Source organism: Hypomesus transpacificus, chromosome 3, assembly GCF_021917145.1.
Source record: "Hypomesus transpacificus isolate Combined female chromosome 3, fHypTra1, whole genome shotgun sequence".
In the NCBI taxonomy this organism is placed as follows: Eukaryota; Metazoa; Chordata; class Actinopteri; order Osmeriformes; family Osmeridae; genus Hypomesus; species Hypomesus transpacificus.
The window spans coordinates 2,146,641-2,170,577 of record NC_061062.1 but is presented as its reverse complement, the minus strand read 5'-3'; the positions used below and the strand labels follow the sequence as shown (position 1 = coordinate 2,170,577).

Sequence of the window (23,937 nt, the reverse complement as noted above, 5' to 3'; positions counted from 1 at the left end):
TTCCTATTCTTCTTGCTAATGAGTGGTTTGCATCTTCTGGTGTAGCCCTTGTACTTTTGTTCATGAAGTCTTCTGCGAACAGTAGATAGTGATACCTTCACTCCTGCCATCTGGAGGTTGTTGCTGATCTCACTAACAGTTGTTTTAGGGTCTTTCTTTACAGCTCTCACAATGTTTCTGTCATCAACTGCTGATGTTTTCCTTGGTCTACCTGTTCGACGTCTGTTACTTAGTACACCAGTAGTTTTCTTCTTCTTCAGGACATTCCAAATGGTTGTACTGGCTATGGCCAATGTTTCTGCAATGGCTCTGATTGATTTTCCATCTTCTCTAAGACTCACAATTGCTTGTTTTTCACCCAAAGACAGCGCTCCGGTTTTCATGTTGTTTTCACCTCTGAATACAGTCTGCATAGACAAAACCTATCTTACCCAATCTGAACCTGAGTGTAGACATTCAGTGGTATTTATTGATTGAATAATGTATGTAATAGGACACACCTGGGCAACAAAACACACCTGTCAGTCATATGTTCCAATACTTTTGCTCACGTGACAAATGGGTGGGTTCGAACAAAAAGGTGATATTTTCTAATTTGTGCATCAGATCCTGATGTAAATACCTGGAAATAAAAGCTGAAACGTTGATCTCTGGTTTCACATTCATCGTTTGATGTCAAGCCCAAATGTTTTCAGTCTACAGCAAAAATAAAGGAATTGGCCTCACTGTTCCAATACTTTTGGAGGGCACTGTAGGCATGCAGCCTACCCTACTCTGATCGAATAACATTTATACTTTCCTAAAAATCATTCAATATTTTGCATGAGTTATCAAGAAAGCCAGGGTTGGCATCAAGAAAAAATTAACCACATCATGGCTTACCTTAGAAAGAGTTGCAGCCGGCGTGCACTGGTACTGTCCTCCTTAGAACAGTGTTCCACTCATTTTTGCGGTCAGTCCTTCTCAAAAGCTAGCTGAATCAACTGAACTGGGCCTTTCTTTTGTAGAGCAACTGGGCAATGTCCGTCTCTTTTCCGAAAATTGTATTCAAGTCTGTTGTGATACCAAGGGGAGACATATGTACACTTCCTACCACAGAAAATGTGGTCGAATAATGTATATACGCGAACTTATAGGTACAAATGGTGCTTTAATTACGATGTGTAGGCTATATAGCCTATATATATCTTTTCATATGCATATTGTTGTTCCCTGATTGACATTGTAAATAGCTATTGTTTAAATAAAAATACATAAAAAGCTTCGTTAGACCTAACTAGCTATATCGCAGCCAGGTATGGCTGCTAACCGAAGGAAGCTCTTGCTCGTGGCGCCGGTGTTGCACCGAAAGCTGTGACCCATCAGAAACTGTGACCTCTGAGTGCACTGCTCTATGGCGCTGCTGCCCGCTGACATCATCTGCCCGTGCGTTATAGACATGGGCGTATCTAGCCCTATTTTGGCAGCAGCCCCCCAAAAAGTTTAATTAGCAGCCCCCTCAACATTTTCATTCGCCCCCCCCCCCCCCTATTTCTTTTGTTTATTGTTTACTTTTTTATTTTATTTTTCATTTTAAATCTAAATTAGTTAATTTCTCTTCCTTTGATATTTTCAAAAATTTCTTCTGGGGGAACATGCCCCCATACCCACCTAGTTTTGCTGGGTCACAGGAAAAATAATAGGTTTTATCCAGGGGCTTAAGCCCCCCCAAAAGTGGGTACCTAGAATCGCCCCTGGTCGCAGACAGTGGATTGTCAACCATTTTTTAGAACCTACAATGATGCAAACCTTTTATTTCTCGAAAATATTATTCTTGTTTCCTTTTACCTTGCTCCATGGTAGCCTCGAAGATTACGTTTATATCTAGTTTATGTTTTTGTGTGTGATTCTTTCCATTATAAAAAAACATGAAGTCGGAAATAAGAAGAAACATCTTTTATTCACAGGTAAAAGTTAACACAAGCTGCCATGTCATATACATTTATACAAAGGGTCAAAAGATCCTATACAAAACCAAGGACATTAGAAAATATGGGTTTAGATATGAAATGTGACCTTTTAATACATTGATTTTCTTGAGGAAAAAAAAAGGTCTTGGTTTGGTTCTAGTCATATAACTCATGAGCCTAACTCCACGTCAACGAGAGCCAAGGTTAATATAAAAATCAAAAATGGTGTAGAAATCATTCATAAAAATGATTAAGAAAATCTCATGCAGCATCTTCAACAAGGGCCTGAGAGAAACGTCTTTTAAAAGAAAGAAAAAAACTATTCTCAGTTATATAAATCAAACACATCAAAATACAACAAAGTCAGTATCTGTTTCACAACCAAATCAGAAAATAATTTTGTCCTCATTGTTGTCAGAGAACTGATTCAAACACCAGTACATTCGTGCACCAAGCTAAAGTAGATACTGTTTGGTAAATGATACCACTATATGGGCTCTGTACTTGCTACTCTGCATCGACACTGCATCAACTATTTGAGTCAATGATCTGGTCTGAGACTGGTCAAAAATGTTTTCTATGAATGTAAAGAAAATAGACAGGGGGAGTAAAGAATCTGAATTCTGAGGGGTACACTTGAAACCTCGGAGGGGCTTCGAAACTGTGCTGAAGTTCTTGATGCTGTCTTCAGGTTCTTGAAGGTTCTGGACACTGGTGGACTGCATAGAACCGAGCCAAGGAGCTACTCCTCTCCACCATCAGAGAGCTTTAAGTTATCTTGCTTGTATCAAACTAGTTCAGTCAACGTGGCTCTGAGCACGTGAGGAGAGGGAGGGAGGGCCCTAAAAACCTGTCTACCCTTACTACCCTTCTTCAACACAATACTGAACTGAGCCTGTTGAATGCAGGCCCTGAAGAGTGACTCTCTGATTAATGCCTGTCCTGGATCTCATATGAAAGAAGTTGGGGGGGGGGGGGGGGCACAGCCTCACAATGGGCTGAAAACCCTTCCTCTCTCCTTCCAGCGCCAGATCTTCCCATCACAGCATTTCCACAGGGATCCCAGGTGATCAAGGCAACTGGAGGGAGGAGATGTTGACTCAACCCTGCTAGGTTTCACAGCCCAGCTAGCAGGGGATGAGTGATAACAGCAAATACAGCAAGATAATAGACTTGTATTAAAAAGTAGAAAAACCACAGAACCAGACAGATAACATAAGGCGCAAGAGGCTGGATGAACATGGGAGAAATGCTGACTGAGGTTTCAAACATGAGAAAAGGCCAAGTCTGGGAGCGCAATAACATTAGCTTATTGCTTTACTTTTTTTGTGTTCCTCTTAACTTTTTTTTGTAACCTACAAATGATATTTATACACACGGCATAATCATATAAATACACTATACAATGCAATATAAAATAATTTCATCTTAAAAGGAATATGTTCAGGGTTTGCTTAGGTATGCTGGTTATGATACTAGCACCATACAAAAAATAATGACTCAAAACAAGTTGAGTAAAAGAAGGCACTTCTGGATGTCGTCAAATGACTTTTGGGTAAATGATGACCACTCCATCACCATGCAGAAAACACAGAAACGAGCGTTTCTGCGCACACGTTCCTCTCGCACTCCTCAAAGTCCAGAACAACGAGGCACTGCAGATAAGTGGGTCCGATCTCCGTCTCCATGCAGAAGACGCCTGCTTGTCTCAACTCTAGTCTCTCGATTCGTGTTTTCTTTTTCTTCTTTCATCTCCCTCTCCTCTCAACTCAATCCAAGCAAATACGATCAAACTGGCTGCTACATTTCATCTTCCTTCTCTTGTCACTTCCTGCTTCGCTCGTCCCATTTCCCGCTTCTCAGACTTCTACTTCACGCAGTCCTTCTTGAGCGTCGGGCGCCCTCACGCTGATGTCAAAGCAGGTCACCATCATGACGCGTGACTTGCATAGGTTGACGCAGAACTCCAGCTCGTCTGTCACCTGACCCAGGGCCTGGAAGTACTCCAGGGACTCCTTGTCTAAATCCTGGTCCACCTCAACTGCAGAGACAATACCACGTAAAACAAACAGTTACGGTCGGTTCACGCTGTGCCCCAACAATGTCCAACAAACAACCAACATTCTACCGTTGGGCTTTTGGATTTGAAATGCTTGGAAAGATAACTGTCATTTTCACACTGCCCCAACCAACACTAGCAGGAACTTAACACCAAACCAACACAAACCAACAACTGGTTGATTAACTCATCCTCCCCATGGTGTGTGTGTGTGTGTGTGCGCGCAGAGTGAAGAAGGACCCCCCCGGACTCACACTCTCCCGTCCACTTGCTGGGGTCCATCATCAGCCTGGCCTTGGTGTCTTCCAGCTCCTCCCTCAGGTCGTCGTGTCTGATCTTCAGCTCTCTCACCCTCTGCTGCCTCCTCTCCAGCACCTTCAGCTTACTGTTGAAGTACAGCAGGCCCTGAGACACACACACACACACACACACAAGGACCAGTGAGTGACTGAGTACTGAAATACTTGAAGGGATTATTACACAGTTTGTCATTGTGACTAAGCCTTAAATATGTAAAGTTGTGCTCACCTTCTCCACATCCTGGAATGGCTGCTGCAGAAGAGATCATGAAAAGAAGAAGAAAACAATGTCAAACACAAAACACTTTAAAAAATGAGGCTCAGTGTCACTGGGAAAGGCTCCACAAGGATGACTTTTGACACCTCATATTCACACATACTTAATAAAACATAAATAGGCATGTGCCCAGACATGGAAGCCATGCTTGATCCATCCAAACTGAATTCCAAGCTGGGGAATGTTGAGGGAGGCGCAGAGCAGAGCTCTTCATTACCAGCTATTCAGCCGGTGATCGCTGGGAAAGACAAATTGAAGTTCATCTTTTCCTAATTGAAACTAAATCAAACCACCATCCAGCTGATTTAATATCTTCTCTTAACAAATCCCTGTCTGGCTGCTTCTAACTTGTGGGAGCAGTTAATGACCCGTGGACGAGGAGCCAGACATTAAGAGCAGGCAGCCAGAGACGACTGATGGAGGGGTTTGGGGGGGCAGTTACATCCAACACACATTCCTCATCCGCTTTCTCTCCCTGTCTCTCCCTGTCTCTCCCTGTCTCTCCCTGTCTCTCCCTGTCTCTCCCTGTCTCTCTCTCTCTCTCTCTCTCTCTCTCTCTCTCTCTCTCTCTCCCTGTCTCTCTCTCTGTCTCTCTCTCTGTCTCTCTCTCTGTCTCTCTCTCACACTCTTCCCATCTCTCTCTCTTTCTCTCTCCACCACCAGTAAACCCCCAGTCATCAGTCATTTCTAAACCAATTAACCCCCGACAGTAATTGCCTCCTGATCTCTCCACATTCCTCCAGGACTGGAGCACAACACTGAGCTGTGAGTCTGGTCACCCACTCTTGAACTGCAGGGTTGACCGGAGGGAGGCCAGCCTGAAGGTCACATGTCTGAGACTCTGCATATCTCCGTCTTGTACTTTAATAAGAAACTGTGAAGGAGGGGAGGGGAGCTAAGACCTGCCCACAATGTGGCACATTCAGAACATGGTGAAGACCAATGTCACACATGTAGCCCCTTCTGCTGAGCTTGACATTGCTAAGTAGGATGTACTCTGCCCAGGGATCACCCAGACCCCCGAGAACACCTAAATGAAGTCTGGCTGTGCGGAGCTTGTCTTACAGGAGGGGTTGGAACTACCCTTCACTCACCTCTACTGGCTCTTCCTGCCGACGCCTCTGAAGGCGTTCCACGTCGTCAATCTCATACACCTTGATCTCAAACGGTTCTTTTAAAGGGCCAGACATGCAGGTGGGTGGCAGGTCCACCCACTGGCCGGCAGTGACGGCTTTCTTCCCCAGGGACGAGGTGTCTGGCAGGGGGGCAGGGATGAGCCGACGCCGCTGGAGACCTGGAGAACCACAGACAGACAGGCACCTCAATTACAGCTGTATACACATAGGATGGGAACATGTTCAGGATGGTACAGCTATGCAGGTAAATATGTATGAGGCTTAGAGATGGAACGTGATACCAGGTTTTACACAGACATCCTGGGTCGTTTGAATATGTATTAGGCTTTCACAACATTCTTTCACATACCTGAACAACACATGAATTGCAAAGGTTGCCTTACATAAATCTGTGTCATCAAACCTTTAGTATTCTGCTCAGCTCATCCACAGTTGTTCACAGGAATTCACTGTTCAAAATGTTTTCTATAGATATGAGCATAATGTGTTCTTGCGAAGGTGAGAAAACACAATCCAGATATTTAATAGAAACCAAACAATACTCTCAGGGCCTGTTAAATAGTCAGGGGAACTATGGGTATATGAAGCCTTCTAATGGTGCACATTCTTTACCCAAATGCTTTTCGCTTGTAGGTATGTACACCTTGAAATCCCAAACAAAAGCTTAAAGTGGATATACTGAGACGTATTTCTGGCTCACCGTTCGACCTCTTCTTGGGGGACTTGGAGTTCCTGGTTCGCCCCGAGGAGGACATGCCACTCTCGCTCATGGAGTCATGGGCGGATGAGGCGCTGCCGGTGGCCTCGCTGTCCCGGATCATGCTCTCGTACCCGCTGCTGCCGCCACTGTGGTAAAAGAGTGCGGTGCGGCCCATGGCCGGGGGCAGCTCTCCACTGAGCACGCTGCTGTTGTCGCTGCCGTGGCCGCTGCTGTAGCGCTGGGGCCGTCTGGGCGCAGTTATCTTGCTGTAGGGGGACGGAAGCATGGCCACGGGGGGCTTGTCGTCCCCCGCGTTCGCCCCGCCGTCAGACACCCCGGAGCCCCTCAGGTGTTTGCCCGACGAGCCGCCCAGCGCGAGCTCGCTCACCCGGCTGTTAGCCGCCCGCATGGCCTGCTTGGTGCCCATGACGGTGCCCCGCCCAGCCCTGGCGCTGGCGGGGGCCGTGGTGGTGCGGGGAGCCAGGGTCTTCCCGGAGGGCGGGAGATTGGCGTTGGGATTTCTGGTGGCGGGCGCTGCCAGGGACTTTGTGGAGGAACTGAGGCCCTTCGAGTGGTTGGCAGACAGAGAGCGGGATTTGCTTCCGTTGAGCGTTCCAGCTGCTCTGGGGCCGACACCAGCTTTCACCTGCCCGGGTTTGCTCACCACACCTGGGCTCCCACAAGGGGAAGGTGGGGAGGTAGCGATGGGAGAGCTGGCGGAGTTAGAGACGCCGTATCTGGGGATGGACCTGCCAGACTTGCTGCTGCCTAAGCTAGCCCCACTGTTCTCTCGGCTGAGGACAGGCTTGGAGCCCATACAAGACAGGCTGTCGCACCTCTCCAGGGATACCTGGCTGCCGTAGTGCAGCCCTGCATCGCCTCTGGCTCCCCTGGCCTTCAGGCTGGACGTGGCCTTGGCCGAGGCGGGGTCGAACCTGAGGCCGGAGGTCTTCAGGTTGTTGGAGTCAGCTCTGAAGCGCGCTTCCAGCTCGTCCTCTGACACCACGGCCCTCGCCGCCCTCCCTGCCTCCGCGTGCTCCCCACACGCCGACTTTAAGGCACTTTGGGGCAGCAAGGTCCGGTTCTTCTGGTCCAGACTGGACTTCCGCACCGGTGGAGGAGGCGGGGAAGTACCGCCAGGTTTGGGGAGCATGCTGACTTTCTGTCCGGTGGCCTTGCTGGTTTTCCCCAGAGAGGAGAACCTGTTGGTGGATGCAGCGACCATGTCCTGAGATGCCCTGGACTCTGGGGTGGTGTGGATCACAGGCACGGTCCCCAGAGTGGTGGCCCCTCTCCTCAGCTGGGGCATCCTGCTGGGGGGCTCGGCTTTCCTGACGGACGACTTCTCGCAGCCGTCCACCACCCTCTGGGATGAGGTAGAAGCCTGCACCTTGGGGGGGTGAGGTACGCTGTTGCTGCTGACCGCAGGTCTCCAGGAGGGGATGCCGCTGGGGGGGGTTTTGAGGAACTTGGCGGTGGGGCTTGGGTCCGCGAGGGGCTGGGGGTCAGGAGAGAGGCCCACACGTTGCCAGGGGTCCTCCTGCCTGGCCTCGTGTGTGGGAGGCTCACGACTGCTGCTGATGTTGGTGATGGATGAGGTAGGTATTTTCCTGGGAAGACTGGAGTGGACTACGGTGGGGGGGGGGCCCTGGGCAGGCTGGGAGGAGCTGAGGGAGTTAACCGTGGCGGTTTTCGCCGGCAACCGGAGGGATCCTTTGGCTGAGTCGGGAGAAGGAGGGCACTTGGTCAAGGACAGCTTACTGGAGGCGGCGCTGTCGCTGTCCATCTCGGAGAAGCTGAAGCCGCTGTCGTTCAGGGAGTTCTTGGCGTCTCTCGGCGACGGCTCACACTGGAACAGACCGAAGGAGTCCAGGTAGAAGGTTCCCTCGGGGCCGCCGTGCGTGGCGTGGGGCAGGAACACGTCGGACGAGTGGGCCCCCTCGCTCCCCTGCGTGCTCACGCTCACCCCGCTGAGCCAGGAGCTGACGGATGAGCCCCTGCTGCCCACGCTCACGAACACGTCCTCCCCGAGGGGCGTGACCTTCCCCGCGTTGACCTCCGACCCCCCGAAGGAGGCCGTGTAGGCGTCAAACTCGTCGTTGATGCTGCTGATGATGCTGACGGGCCTGGAGCCGGAGGCCAGCGCCTGCAGGGAGCAGTCGCTGCTGAAGCTGACGATGCTGGTGGGGCGACCTCCGCCGTCTACCAGGCCCCCAATGGACAGCTCCTCCACCACGGTGAACACCAGCTCGTCCTCCCCGTTCAGCTCCACGGGCTGTTGCAGGGTGACGGTGGCTCTGAGGGCGTCCCTGTTCAGGCAGCGGTCTCTCAGGCGGCACACCTCCATAGGGCCGCTGGGATGGGCCCCAGAATCCCCCTGCTTCACAACCTGGTGGCTCATTCCGACGGGGGGCATTCTGGTGGTGGAACTCTCTTCCGCCTCTCCGTTCCCCCAGGGGGTGTCTCTCGGCTGCGGGGGAGGAGGAGCCGGCTTGGGTAAGGGCTTCTTGTTGAAATAGACCTTCTCCCTCACCACTGGCTCTGGGTTGGGAGTGGGGGCGACCTGCTTGCTGGGGCTGGCTCTGCTGTCTGGAGCCATCACCTTCTCACCGTCAGCGCTGGTTCTGCACGCGTTCTCCGACGGCGCTCTCTCCGGGGGGCCGCCCTGCCGCTCAGAATGTTCCAGTTTGGCTTTGAGGCCGGGGCTGCCGGCCGACTGGGAAGCAGCCGTGTGTTTAGGAGAGGGCTTGGGTGAGATGCTCTCCTGCGAGCTGGAGGACACCTTCGCTCCGGTCTTCGGGGAAACGGAGCCAGGCCCTTCTTTGCTTTTCCCGCCGTCCATGTTGGGACTGGCCTGGTTGCCCCGCCCCTCTCCCACGAAGGCCTTGGGCTCCTCGCTGCCGTCGATGCACTCCAGACGCTCCTGCAGCTCGGCAAACGTGTTGCACTTGAAGAAGTGTTCTCTGTCCAGCGGGGAGTCCCTGCCGCCCCTCCTCCGGTTCAGGGAGGGGATGATGGGGACGAACACCGGCGGCCCTTCGTTGTCGCTCAGCTCGCGGTCGGAGACGGCGGAGCCGCCGGGGCCCACGTAGATGACGGTGTCGCACGACTGCTCGCTGCTGGAGGAGTAGTCAGGGTCACTGAGGAGGGGGGGGAGGTCGGGGTCCAGGGCCACCGTCCGGGGGTGGAAGGGCCGGAGGTGGGGGGGGCGGCGGATCCTCCCCTCCTCACAGGAGCTCTCGCCTCCGGAGGAACTGGATGCATACTGAGAGAGAGAGAGAGAGAGAGAGAGAGAGAGACAGGGAGAGAGACAGAGAGAGGGACAGAGACACAGAGAGAGACACAGAAAGAGACAGAGAGAGAGACAGAGAGAGAGACAGAGAGAGAAACAGAGAGAGACAGAGAGAGACAAAGAGAGACAGAGAGAGAGAGAGAGAGAGAGAGAGAGAGAGAGAGAGAGAGAGAGAGAGAGAGAGAGAGAGAGAGAGAGAGAGAGAGAGAGAGAGAGAGAGAGGCAGTTACAGTCAAGCAGTCTCAAAGGGGTCTTTTTGGGTTATCATTAATATCATCCGTTTTAAGTAATGATTCAATAACTGCTGGGTGAATTATAGTTTCTTTATTTCCTGAACCACTTTGCCTATTACATTAACAGTCAATCTTATTTCCTAACGAATTCAGGAGGTGATCAATTGCGAGGGAAATATGAATTCCATTCCAAAACGCATGTCGATATATTTAAAGGTTAAAAGTGCACGTCAATAGGCGCTACGAAACAAACGTCAATAGTATGAATTGCTGTGTGGAATGCATTATAATTATGCCTGACTGAGACCAATGTTTAATAAATACTTGCTGTCATTTCAACTAATTATCGAGAACATATATTTCCCTAATCTGAGAACATTCATTACACATCATTAGGCAGCAGTATTGATTACATGATTATGCGCTGGCAACGAGAGAAAAACTAGCTTTGAATTATTGCCAACAACACAGACTTCATTTCACAGCCCCAAAGTTACAGAGAAATAAGCTTTGCAACACCTAAGTATTTGAACTATGTAAAGTGGTAAATAAATACTATAACTTCTTCATGAAACTCAGAACCAACCCCCGGACTGTCATTGCAGCATTCCTGGAACACTAAAAACACGCTGGCGCATTTCATTCACCAAGATGACCCATCGCAGACAATAAACACACAACACGCTCCTCGTGCGTGTTTAACCGAGGCAAGCCAGTCATTAAGGAGGATCTACCTTGGACTTCTTCTTCCTCATGCGGTGGATGCGAGAGGCCAGCTGGATGGTGGAGAGCGAGTCGGCGTAGCAGGCAGGGGAGTCAGAGATGTGGGCGATCATAGTCGTCCTGCAGTTGATGTTCCCCAGCGAGTCTCTCAGCAACATCGTCAGTTTGCTGTCCCTGAATCACAGGTTCACACACTGTTAGTATCGTCTTTCAGGAAACAGCGGGGGCGTACTTAGTCATACCGTACCCAACGCTGCAGGCAAACACAAACTAAACCGTTGCACCGTCCGTCTATCCATAAGCAGTTCCTCTTCCCACCATATTCCTCCAGTACGTTTGATTAATTTCTGATTTCCTTAAACTCTAGATGCGTTGAACAGTCCTAGTCAGTCAGTAAACCTGTCGAACTACACTTGATGTTCGTGCTCTGACAAGTCTCCAACAGTCCCTCCTCTGGATCTCACAACTAGTAAAAAAAAAAAAAAGAAAAAGTTTAATAATCCAACCTACCTGTAAGGTACGTGCTTGGCTCCGTTGGTGAGGGCCATGATGACGTTGCCGAGTGCGGTGAGCGACAGACACTGCCCTCCGCCCGCGTCCCTACTCCTGCTGGGGACCTTCTCACAGCTGCCCAGATCCAGGAGGTGAAGCCTACTCCTTCCTCCTGACACTGAGGATGAGGAGGAACCAGGTGAGTTTATACCTCCACAGCCTGACACTGAGGATGAGGAGGAACCAGGTGAGCTTATACCTTCACAGCCTGACACTGAGGATGAGGAGGAACCAGGTGAGTTTATACCTCCACAGCCTGACACTGAGGATGAGGAGGAACCAGGTGAGCTTATACCTTCACAGCCTGACACTGAGGATGAGGAGGAACCAGGTGAGCTTATACCTCCACACAGACACTCCCTCTGGAGTCAGCGCCCCCAACACACACACACACACACACAGAGCGGAGGAAGGAGGGGCGGGCCCACGCCAGACCAGACTAGCGGATGTCTGATTTACGGGTGAGTAAGACAAAGTGATTCAAAAGCAGTCGAGACTGCGATACTTTCACAGACAGGTTAACTCCTATAAAACTACTATAAATCATGTCCTTCTGTGTGACTGGATTCTTGCTGTCCTGTTGTCACGTGGTATGTCATGTACCGTATGAAAAAACAAAAGGACAGACATGGCATTTGGTGCATTGATGATCCTTGCCATGATGCTTTAAACACAGTTCACATCATGTTCTACAGGGGTAGAAGTCAGTGTGATTGAGTCTTGAAGGCAGGGGAGCGTGTTGTTACGTGGGTCGCTGCTATGTTATTTCGTATGATTGTAGGAGAAAATGACAGAGTTTCAGAGCAGACAGCAGAGGAGAACCATTAAACGGCTGTCAGCAAGACTTAGAAATTGAAATTAGAAATTGAGTGTTTCAAATCCTCGCTTCCTCGCAGCCTTGAAACAGCATAAGAATACAAACGTGTTTGTTCTGTTTTTCTTGTTTTTTTTTATGAACGCTCCGAACATGAGTCTGGAGACTTGTTGCACAGGAAGATTTATTCCGGTATTTTCCACCATCTAACCCTCGGCCATTCCTCCACTGATCATTAGTTTGAGTTTAGCAGAACCGACACACTGCATGCCTGTTCACCCCTACTGTATAATTAGTCCAGAAACTGAGGGAAATGCACTTAGCGCTGTTATTAATGCCTAATAAAGTGGTCATCTTTAAATGACCGTGAGTAATCAAGTGTTCTTCTTGATTAAGAATATGATTATCTGACAAGCTTAATTGTCTGTTGTTTTTTGGAGATGGAGAGGACTTGTGGAGTTGCAGGGTTCTGTGTCGCACAGGAAGGTTCGTAACAAGGGGGTTCTGTGTCGTACAGGAAGTGCATCTGTACTCACTTCCTCCCTTGCCGCTCTTCTCCATGCGGTACTGGTAGACGTGGAGGGTGAACAGCATGTGGGAGTTCCGTCTGTCCTCCTCGTCTGCGTCCGGCCGGCTGGTGCTGCGCGCTGCGATGGCGGCGTCCAGGAAGAAGGCAGCCTTCTCGGCCGTGGGGGCACGAAGCTCACTCTGGTTCTGGAGCTGGGGGGAGAGAGAGGGAGGGAGGGGCAGATATATAAGGGGTTAGGGTTAGAGAAAGAGAGAACGGTGACGGGAGGAAGAGAGAGGGGGGGAAGAGAAAGAGAGAGGAGTGAGGTGAGGAAGAGAGGGCTGAAGAGAGGGAGAGATGAGGGGCAGTTAATTGGACCCAGGCACACATTTCTAGCACATTAGATTGGGTCTCGAGGGCAATTACGAGCTGCAGATATGCATACTGAGGGGGGGGGGGGGGATTAGGAGAGGCTGAGGTTGAGCAGGAGGGCAGGGGTGTGGTGCTGGGGTACAGACGGATGGGGGGGGGAGGGATGGGGGGAGGGGGGGTGGAGGGGGGGCCCAGCATGGTGGTTACTAAGAGAGGAGGAGGAGAGACAGCAGCTTCACAGGACTCCAGGCAGCCTTTGAAGTCACAGTCCACACAGAGGCCCCCCTCCCCCCCCCAGCCCCCTCCCCTAAAAAACAACATCTGACAGCAACACCTGTCAGTTCCTTTATACCCTCATCCTCCCCCACCCCACTCAGGAGAGAGGCCCAGCTCTGGGGTAATAGATGCTGATGGAGGCTGACAGCAAAGTTAATAGTAAGAAAGGTATGGAGAGATACGTCTAGGAGGCGAGGACCGCAGCGAGGGCCTAGACGAGGCGCTCCAGCCGAGATGAAACACAGCAGACAGAAGTCTCTGGAACAGGCCGTCGAGATGGGCAACAGACCGGGGTGGGGAACAAGAGGCCCACAAGAGAACAAAGAAGAGAAGGCCACACCCCCTCACATGAGGCCACACCCTCATCTGAAGCCACACACCCTCACCTGAAACCACACACCCTTACCTGAGGCCTCACCCCCTCACCTGAGGCCACACCCCTTCACCTGGGGCCACACCCCCTCACCTGAAGCCACACCCCCTAACCTGAGGCCACACCCCCTCACCTGGGTACCATAGATGGGGTCCTCCCTTAGGTAGACGCCCGGGGACTGGCCGTCCTGCAGGCTGCCGCTGGACACCTCGGCCAGCAGGTCGGTCAGCTGCTCGTCCCTCCCACTGATCTCCACGGCCGACACGCGCAGCGAGAAGCGGGTGCCCGTCTTCTCCTTCCTCTCGCTGATGAGCTTGAAGAGCCAGGAGATGGCACAGGGAGCCACGCCCAGGCCCTGGGCGGAGCCATCCTTACCGATCATGGTGTAGGTCTTGCCTGCAGGGAAGGAAGGGGAGATGGTGACTGTGTCTGGTGCCAGGGCTACTGCTAACACCTACGTTGGTCTCTTAGGATTGAATTGTTCCTCCAATGAGCCGTTAAGGACAGGCGGAGTGGAGACAAAGTGTTGTTTGAAACCACCGTTGACGGGGAATTTGCTTTTAATACGTTTCTCTCTGGATAGGAGGTGACTGAAATATATTTGAATTTAAATCCCATGACCCGAGGAGCAGTTTTGGAGAGGAGAGTTCCAGCTGGCTGAGAGATAGAGGAGAGAAAGCCTTCAGACTGAGAGCTTTGGCCAGGTCAATTACCCCAAATTTAATTACAGTCTGGGCCCGGAATCTTCTGTGCAATTCTACCTCTCCCTCTCTCTAAACTCCCCTTATCTCCCTTCCCCTCTCCTCCTCTCCCCTCCTCTCCCCCCTCTCTCCCCCTACCTTCAGTCTCCTCTTTCCTCCTCTCTCCTCCTCTCCCCTCCTGCTCTCCGCTCCGCTCACTCAAGTGGACCGCTAAACTGATTATGGACTTCAGTGCGGCTAACAAAGGCAGTGAGGAAGGTTTGACATGTGACCAGCGAGGGGACCTTACCTATCCTGACATGTGACCAGCGAGGGGACCTTACCTATCCTGACATGTGACCAGGGAGGGGACCTTACCTAGCCTGACGTGTGACCAGGGAGGGGACCTTACCTATCCTGACATGTGACCAGGGAGGGGACCTTACCTATCCTGACATGTGACCAGGGAGGGGACCTTACCTAGCCTGACGTGTGACCAGGGAGGGGACCTTACCTATCCTGACATGTGACCAGCGAGGGGACCTTACCTATCCTGACATGTGACCAGGGAGGGGACCTTACCTATCTTGACATGTGACCAGCGAGGGGACCTTACCTATCTTGACATGTGACCAGCGAGGGGACCTTACCTATCCTGACATGTGACCAGGGAGGGGACCTTACCTATCCTGACATGTGACCAGGGAGGGGACCTTACCTATCCTGACATGTGACCAGGGAGGGGACCTTACCTAGCCTGACGTGTGACCAGGGAGGGGACCTTACCTATCCTGACATGTGACCAGGGAGGGGACCTTACCTATCTTGACATGTGACCAGCGAGGGGACCTTACCTATCCTGACATGTGACCAGGGAGGGGACCTTACCTAGCCTGACGTGACCGAAGCAGAAGATGCAGCCGTCCGCTCCGTTCACCACCGACTGGATGACCTCCGCCACAGTCCCCGAGCACACCTCCGCCTGGGGGGGGACAGGGGTCAGAGGTCAGGGGTCAGGGCTCCGTCGTGAAGCAGGCCTCTTCGACCAATCGTTTCTCTCCCTCTTATTTTTTTTTTTACAATTATACAAATACATGCATATACGTTATCCACAACAACAACAACAAAAAGTTTGGTGTCTTCCACAAATCAATTCAATCCGCTGAAGCAATAACAGGAAGCGAGTCTGACGGGATTCCTGTATTCTGAGGCTGTGCTGCAGCGAGTGTCTTTCCAGTCTGCCTGAGCTGCCCTCCAGGAGCCAGGCAGGGAACTCTACCATACGTCACACATCACACACACACACCACACACACCACACACACCACACAGCCCTCTGAACAGCTGGGTGCTGCAGCTCCCCTCCAGCAGAGCCAACCCAGCAGCACCAGCTCAGCCTGGCCTCGGCCCGCCTGCAGCCTCAGACCAAGGCAGGCAGCTGGAGCACTGAGGAGTCTGCTGGAGGGCAGAAACACTGGCTGCCTGGAGACCAGCCTGACGACCAGCCTGACGACCAGCCTGACGACCAGCCTGACGACCAGCCTGACGACCAGCCTGTCAACCAGCCATCCTCCAGATGAAACACCTCCTCAGCTTCTCTGAGCTACTACGCGGTCGTTTTTTTTGCAACGATTTGTTTGTTTCGTTGCTAGATTCCATCACTGATTCCTTACGAAGACACAGAGTTCATCTTTGGCTTTCTGATTGTGAACAACAGTGTGATATCTCCACCTTCTCTTCCATCCCTGGAGTCTGATCGTCCAGGCTGTGAACTGACCTGGACATGTCTGGAGTGAGGACAGTCAGGGATATAACTGAACTATGAAACGAGAGGTTAGATATAAGTGGAGTGAATTCAGTTGGTTCCCCAGACTTGAAAGGCCCAGCTGTTGGTCTCAGTCTGAGAAGAATGCCCTGGACCAGGAGAGGCATGCTTCCCTCTAAGCCCCCTGGCTGCACCCGGCATTAAGACGTCCTCATGCCCTTAAGAGAACACACACACGCATCCTCAACCGCTCCGACCCACACACACACACACGCATCCTCAACCCCTCCGACCCCCACACACAGACATACACACACACACACACACCCTGACCCTTACTTGCGAGGCGTCCTGGGGAAACACGGCGTCGAAGGCGAAGATCTTGGGGACGGCCACGGTGGCGGCCCTCCTGAGTCCGGCGCTGGCGTGGGGCGTGGCCGCGGGGTCGTACAGGGTCAGCTGCTTCTTCCTAGCGTCCACCTTCAGGAAGGACACGGACTCGGACGAGTCGTCATGGGGGGGGCAGATCCGCATCATCACCTTGACCTGCGGCGGCCAGGGGGGAGAGGTTAGGGGTTAAGGGTGTGGTCACATGCAAGGGAGGCACACACACACACACGTGCACACACACACACTTCCACCACCCCTTTCTGCACAGACAGCAAACCCAACACAGCCCTTTCCTCCCCTGTCTCTAAGCCGGTCATTCACACCCACCCAAAAGGACTGTTCTTCTCCCCTGACTTGTTGTGTATAAATATTTCCACAGGTCCAGGCTGTGGTGCTTAGAAGTCACGTCTGCAGCCCATCCCAGTTCTTACATTTACATTTAGTCATTTAGCGGACGCTCTTATCCAGAGCGACTTACAGTGAATACAGGGACATTCCCCCGAGGCAAGTAAGGTGAAGTGCCTTGCCCAAGGACACAACGTCATTTGGCACGGCAGGGAATCGATCCGGCAACCTTCGGATTACTAGTTCGAGTCCCTCACCGCTCAGCCATCTGACTCCCTGACTTCTTCCTGCGTTCCTCCGCACGGCAGCGAGCCCTCCCTGGCACCCGCAGGGGGCTGTTACCATGACGGCAGCTAGCCCCTCCCTGGCACCCGCAGGGGGGCTGTTACCATGACGGACACGTACACATGGACAGCAAATTACATCTGCTGTGACATTTAAAACCCTCCATATGGTGGCTGGCTGTGTGTGTGGGTGTGCTGACCGTCCGGGCAATGGCTAGCTAATGTCTCTGGCTATATTTACATGGGTGGAGATCTGATAGCAGGGCCCAGGGTGGAGAAGCAGACTCTGCATTTTAACACCTCCAGCCTTCCTGCTAATGGCCCTGTCTCTTGATCCCCCCCCAAAATCCATTAAGGGGGCTTTCCCCCCCCCCCCTCCTCTGGTCCATGCCCTGTACTGGAGGGAATCAGGGGGCTTTAGTTCAAGTCAAAACTGGAACAAACTCTGAAAGGACGACAATATGGGTCGACGATAAAACAGCTGATCTCAAACCTGATTTTAGCCTGACGGACACAGACAAGCAACAGAAATAAACATTCTATGAATGAATGAGAGGATGAAGGGATGAGAGGATGAAGGGGCACGCGGTCGGACAGATGAAGGTTGTCATGTTGTTGTCTTAGATTCTGTAGACGTGTCACAGCACCGACCCCAGTGACCCTGGCACCATGTGAGCAGGGTGACCGTGACATGCCCCAGGTCTGTCTGGAGGGCCCCTGTCTGGAGGGCCCCTGTCTGGAGGGCCCCTGTCTGGGAGGGCCCCTGTCTGGAGGGCCCCTGTCTGGGGGGGCCCCTGTCTGGGGGGGCCCCTGTCTGGGGGGGCCCCTATCTGGAGGGCCCCTGTCTGGGGGGCCCCTGTCTGGAGGGCCTCTGTCTGGGGGGCCCCTGTCTGGGAGGGCCCCTGTCTGGAGGGCCCCTGTCTGGGGGGGCCCCTGTCTGGAGGGCCCGGGTCACCCTCCCCTTAAGGAAGGGGACACCTGGTCCACTGATGGACTCAGACCTACGTCCCTCGGCCTGTGAAAGTCTCTTTCCCAGATGTCCACATCAACTGGCGGAAATTCAAGGTAACAGCGGTGGTGTTAATGAAGTCCTGTTTACAATAGAACCTTCACAACACAGGAGGAAGATCTCCATGGCTACTCCGAACAGTATCAGACTGCCGTCCACCAAGGCTTCCTCCCCAGGTGGGATCTAATCTGGTAAGGGAACTTCTCCTCTATAAATACTGAATCTCAGCCCTGACAACAATAGCTAATAAACCCAGGAGGAAGGCCGTGTTTACACAGAGCCGGCCCTAATGAAAGCCCCAGTCACAGCCATCCTGGATTTCATCATCTCGTTTATGAGAAAGGCACACACACAAAAAACGATATGAATGCACGGACATATTTGGACTTTTTTCCTTCTCTCTCTCAGGGAATCGGTGACATTCCAGTGGGCTTGTCAGCAGTGTCAGTCTGGTCTGGACTGGTTTGGTCTGGACTAGGGTGTCATCACTAACATCACTATTTGCATGTCTGTGTGTTTTTTGTATGTCTATGTATGCTCATTATGGTTGAGTGTGTGTGGGTGTGTGTGCATTACTGGGAGACTTCTGCCTGTGTGCCTGCATGTCTCAGTGTTCTGCATACGACCTAGGGGCATGTGCCGAACAGCACACGTGTGTGTGTGTGTGTCCTTACCTTCCCCATCCCTGGGTTCTCCTTGACCTTGGACATAGCGCGGAGCAGGCATGGTGGTGCGGGCGGGGGTGACAGCTGCAGAGTGCTGCTGAAGGTAGTGGGGTAGAGGGAGGGCTCCTGGGGGCGGGGCTGCGGCACGAGCTGCTTCTTACGCTTCGACGACAAGTTCAGCTTCTGGGCCGCTCTGTGGGGAGGGGGGAGAGAGAGAGAGAGCGCGAGAGAGAGAGAGAGAGAGAGAGAGAGAGAGAGAGAGAGAGAGAGACAGAGAGAGCGAAAGAGAGAGAGGGAGAGAGGGAGAGAGGTTTGAGACACAGCTGACAAACATTTACCGTTTGGGACAGAGAAAGGTTGCTTAGTATTCTCATCACGAGACCAGAAGCTGATGTCGAGGAAAGTGTTTCTTTCCTTGGCGGTGAGGTACCTCACTGTGTGCATAGTGAGAGAGATGTATAGACGGCTCCAAGTGATTGATTTAAAGCTCTGCTTTGACGTTTGTTGTCCCCGTGTACAGAGCTGTTAGACGCCTCTCTCTGCAGCGGGAGCGTAAAGGTCGCCCAGATCTGTTTTCTCCTCAAGAGCACTGTGCCCCCACGCCCAACTCCACCGAAAACTCTCTGCCTCAAACGCTGCCCCTCAACGCAGGGCTGCCCACAGGCCTACCCACAGGGCTGCCCGCAGGGCTAACGCTCTCCACCTCAAAGCAACCACACGGTGGAAAACTTGACCGCTGCTCTAAACACACATACGTAACATATCAAACAACAGGCGTGGTGACTAAAGTGCTCTCCAAGGTTCTTCGCTGAGTAACGGCGGCCATGTTGCTTTTCCTGTCAGAAGGACAGCTGTTCGTTGCCATGGCGTTGAGGTAGACTAAATGGAGCCATCCGTCATTGTCAAACAGAAAGGCACAGTCAGGTATGACAGGTGATGATGGCTGGCGTGCTGCCTCTGTCTCAATAACAGGACTAGAGTGATCACCACAGACAAGGGGTTCCCGAACTTGGGAATATGTGAGAATCCTATTCAGTTTTTACCCCATTAGAAGCATCCCTGTAGCCCTTCTTCACTAACCACACACACACACACACCACACACACACACACCACACACACACACACACACACACACACAGGTGATGTGACAGTGAGGTAAACCACCCCCCTCTGGATCCTGGATGAGTGGAAGCCTCTGAGCAGGTCAGCTGTGACTGTGTGCAGCCCTGCCCTCCTGGAGCACACTGGGGCTGGAGGTGGAGCAGTCATTACGAGCGCTCCACCGGAAGCAGCCAGCGCCAGAGACTGACAAATTGGTCACAAAGCCAACTGAGCGAGACGCATTCCTCTGAAGCTCCCCTCACCACTTTCCCTCCCCCTCTCAGCCCTTCTCCTTCCCCTCCCACCCTCCCTCCTCCTCCCCACTCCTCCCTCACCCTCTCAGCCCCCCCCCCCCCCCCCCCCACCCCCCCAGCAGCAGGCCATGCTGGCCCACCTGCCCCTCCCTCCCTCTGACAGGCCTGCAGTCTCCCGCCCCGAGCACGCTCACACGGAGCCAGCCTCTGGATCAGTTACCACAGCACTTCATCTGGGAAGTCAAGGTCAGGGGAAAGGAATACCCCCAGGAAACACACTCTCAAATGGTTTTCACTGCGGCGGCTAAGAACCAGAGAGGAGCGGAGACAAAGAGGCAACTGTCAACGTAAGAGGAGGAATGACAGCCTCTGAAAGAAGTATCAACTGGGAGATGAAAAGCAAAGAAGTGTATGGAAGAGGAGTGGGGGGAGATGGTGAGGGGCAGAGAGAGAGAGAGGGTGAGGGAGGGAAGATGAGGGAGGGAGGGAGAAAGAGAGATAGGGTGAGGGAGAGAAAGAGAGGGTGAGGGAGAGAGACAGAAAAGGAGATGGAGGGAGAAAAGGAGGGAGAGTGAAAGGGGTAGGGAAGGAGAGGGAGAGTCAAATCAAATCAAATCAAATTTATTTGTATAGCCCTTTTTACACGCAAGCATGTCACAGAGGGCTTCACATGCGCCCATAGAACTGCCCCTCAACCAACCTAAACCCTCAAGGAAGACAAGGAAAAACTCCCAGAAAAACTCCCACCGGGAGAAAAAATGGAAGAAACCTTGGGAGGAGCAATTCAGAGAGGGATCCCCTCCTCCAGAGACGGTTGGTAAGAGTGAGAGAAGACGATGGAGGGAGAGAGACAGAGAGGGGGGTGGGAGAGAGAGAGACTCAGCCCGTGTGCGTCCCCCCTTTTTGAGAGGCGGTACCCTGAGAGCCCACCCTGGGCTCATTAGTCCTGCTCAGGGCTCCTCCGGACTGGGTGGGTTGCTGCCAAAACCACTCCCTCCCCCTCCCCTCCTCCCCCTGGCCTCAGACTGACAGCCGCCCCCCTCTCCACCCCGCCCCCCTCTCCACCCCGCCCCCCTCTCCACCCCGCCTCCCTCTCCACCCCGCCCCCCTCTCCACCCCGCCCCCCGCCCCCTGCAGTGCCAGCCCAGGAGCACAGTCAGGAAACACAGCGCTGGCTGATGGAATCATGATTGCATGGAGGAGACACAGCAGAGATGTGTCCCCTGGGACCCAGAGGAGTGTGATAGCATGAGAGACGGCTGGAGTGAGCGAGGTGAGACGATGGGAGACACAAGGAACCTCTACCTGCACACGCATCAAGACAGTCTGCCTGACGGGAGTCAAGACAAGAGAAGCTCTCTCTTTTGCAGTCTTTTGCTCTTGATCTGTCTCTCTCTCTCCCCTCTCTCTTTGTCTGTGAAAAGTAATTGATTAGTTCTTTTCACCGAGCGAGGCATCGACTCACCAAACACTGGCGGATGTTTCGATGTGTTGTTGGAAGCGTGTTGACTGTGTCAGAGCCGACGCAGCATCGCTAGCCCTGGCTGCAACCCTGACCACACAATGACACTCCCTCTCCAATGGAGAGAGGGAGAAGAGAGAGAGGAGGAGGAGAGAGAGAGAGTGGAGGGGCGGGGCGAGCGGACAAGAGAGAAAGAGAGAGTCTCTTGTGCTGACGAGGAGAGAGGGAAAAAAGGAAAAAGAGAGAGAGAGCAACGGAGAGAGAAACAGAGAGTCTCTTGTGCCGAGGAGAGAGAGGGAAAAGGAGAGAGAGGAGATAGAGAAGCTGTTGTTCTGTTACAACCACTTGATAGGTGATGAGAAACAACAGTGGGCGCCTGCTTGTACACACACACACGCACACACACACTAATGGGGAAATTAATTGCTTGTCACATGGAACCCTCCCCCTCCTTTACGCTCTCTCTCCCTCTCTCTCTCTCTCTCTCTCTCTCTCTCTCTCTCTCTCTCTCTCCCCCCTCTCTCTCTCTCTCTCTCTACCTCTCTCTCTCTCTCTCTCTCTCTCCTCCTCTACAGAACAGGCAGCGATCAGAGGAGAGAGAGTCACTCGCCCACCTGTTCAGCAGACAGAACTACTCTCTCCTGGACCTGCATCACAACACTGCAGGTACGACTAGCACAGTCTGACTAGCCCAGTCTGTGACTAGCACAGTCTGTGTCCTGGGAGAAACACCCCCCCATCCACCAGACTGCAGCCACAACCAGAGACAATGCATGCAGCGGCGGGAGGTTTAAACACAGGTTTGAATCGGTACGCGTCCCGACTGAACATCCGGCTGTTTACAGAGAGAGATGAAGAGTACTTACAGCTCCTTCCAATCCATTCTCTAGACGGGGTCAAAGAACACACAACTGGTCAAGCTGCACTCTGGGGTCCATGTCTCTGGGCTTCTCCATCAGCCTCAAACAGGCAGGTAGAGAAAGGTGAGGCTGAGGGGGTGAGGCTGGGGCGTGAGGCTGAGGGGGTGAGGCTGAGGGGGTGAGGCTGGGCCTCTTACTGGCAGGGGGCTGCAGAGCTTCTCTGCGCTCGGAGCGCAATCATCGAGGGTTCCACCTGATTTCACAGCGGTTTGTGAAGAGGCAGTGGGGGGGGGGGAGGGCAGGGGTGGGGGGGGGGGGGGGGGGGCAGCGTTACCCTGATTGAGCGAGACAGGTCCAAGCTGGAGGAGAGAGAGCAGGGGGGTGCTGGCTCCCCTGGGAGAGGGGTTGTAGAGGGGGCTCTGCCCGGGAGTCCAACAGCTCCACACGCACCCTCAGGTAGCAGGAGGAGGAACAGGAGGAGGAGCAGGAGGAGGAGCAGGAGGAGGAGCAGATGGAGGAGGAGGAGCAGGAGGAGGAGCAGGAGGAGGAACAGGAGGAGGAGCAGGAGGAGGAGCAGGAGGAGGAGCAGGAGCAGGAGGAGGAGCAGGAGGAGGAGCAGGAGGAGGAGCAGGAGGAGGAGAGAAGAGCCCTTCCTCCTCTGTTCATCTTCTCCTGGAGCGTCTGTGCCGCGTCCTCGCCCCCCCCCACACGCAACAAAGTTCAGAGTCACTTCAGAGCACGGCCAGCGTCTTTGGAAACCCTCTCTCCCTTCCTCCCTCTCCCTCTCCCACTCCCTTCCTCTGTCTTTTCTCTCCCTTCCTCTCTCCCTTCCTCTGTGTCCTCTTCTCTCCCTTCCTCTGTGTCCTCTTCTCTCCTCCACTCGTCTCTGCACCCAGGATGCTGGCGTCCTTCTCTGGGTCTCCGTCTCCAGAGTGCTGCTGGTGCCTGGCGTGTGGGAGAGAGAGTCCGTGCCTGAGTCCGGAGCCTCCGCCAGGGGGGCGGTGAGGGGGCAACGGCAGGGAAGGGGGAGCCGGGCGGCGGGGGAGGAGAAGCAGAGCGTCTGGGCTGGGGGGATCTGGAGGTCCTGGAATGAGCGGAGAATTCCTGCTCCTGTTCCGTCTCTCAGTCCTACTGCTGCTGCTGCCGGAGAAATGCAGGCAGCTGTCCTGTGGTTTCTCTCTCTCCCTCTCTCTCTCCCTCTCTCTCCCTCCCTCTCTACCTCTCTATCCCTCCCTCTCTACCTCTCTCTCCCTCCCTCTCTACCCCTCTCTCCCTCTCTCTCTACCTCGCTCTCCCTCTCTCCTCAGCCCAGCCCCTTTTTCCCTTCGACAGCCAGACGAGGTGTCAGAGCTCTAATGCTGCCTGCTCGCGGCGTGATCCAAGTGCTCTCTCTCTCTTTCTCTTTACACACACGTGCCACACACACACACACGCACACACCACACGTCGCATGAATACTTCATGCATAAAAGAGCCTTCTCTTCATTGGCTGTCCCAAACTTCAAACAGATTTGGTTAGTATGCCTACAGCACATGTATGTGCGTGTTTGGTGTATGT

General features: G+C 53.1%; 1 protein-coding gene across 1 annotated transcript in view; it reads right to left on the bottom strand.

Moving 5' to 3' along the window:
- Nucleotides 1-1,920: 1,920 nt before the first annotated feature.
- The window catches only part of kif26ab (kinesin family member 26Ab), a 47,048-nt gene continuing 25,031 nt past the window's right edge, over nucleotides 1,921-23,937 (bottom strand). Inside the window, exons 4-16 of the mRNA XM_047051347.1 lie at nucleotides 18,710-18,893; nucleotides 16,347-16,553; nucleotides 15,132-15,225; nucleotides 13,697-13,959; nucleotides 12,571-12,754; nucleotides 11,420-11,530; nucleotides 11,179-11,338; nucleotides 10,680-10,842; nucleotides 6,421-9,685; nucleotides 5,679-5,878; nucleotides 4,537-4,560; nucleotides 4,263-4,413; nucleotides 1,921-3,990 (exon numbers count right to left, since the gene is read on the bottom strand). Coding sequence (XP_046907303.1) covers nucleotides 3,809-3,990; nucleotides 4,263-4,413; nucleotides 4,537-4,560; nucleotides 5,679-5,878; nucleotides 6,421-9,685; nucleotides 10,680-10,842; nucleotides 11,179-11,338; nucleotides 11,420-11,530; nucleotides 12,571-12,754; nucleotides 13,697-13,959; nucleotides 15,132-15,225; nucleotides 16,347-16,553; nucleotides 18,710-18,893 — 5,188 coding nt within the window. The 3' untranslated portion in view covers nucleotides 1,921-3,808. The remainder of the gene's footprint in view (nucleotides 3,991-4,262; nucleotides 4,414-4,536; nucleotides 4,561-5,678; nucleotides 5,879-6,420; nucleotides 9,686-10,679; nucleotides 10,843-11,178; nucleotides 11,339-11,419; nucleotides 11,531-12,570; nucleotides 12,755-13,696; nucleotides 13,960-15,131; nucleotides 15,226-16,346; nucleotides 16,554-18,709; nucleotides 18,894-23,937) is intronic.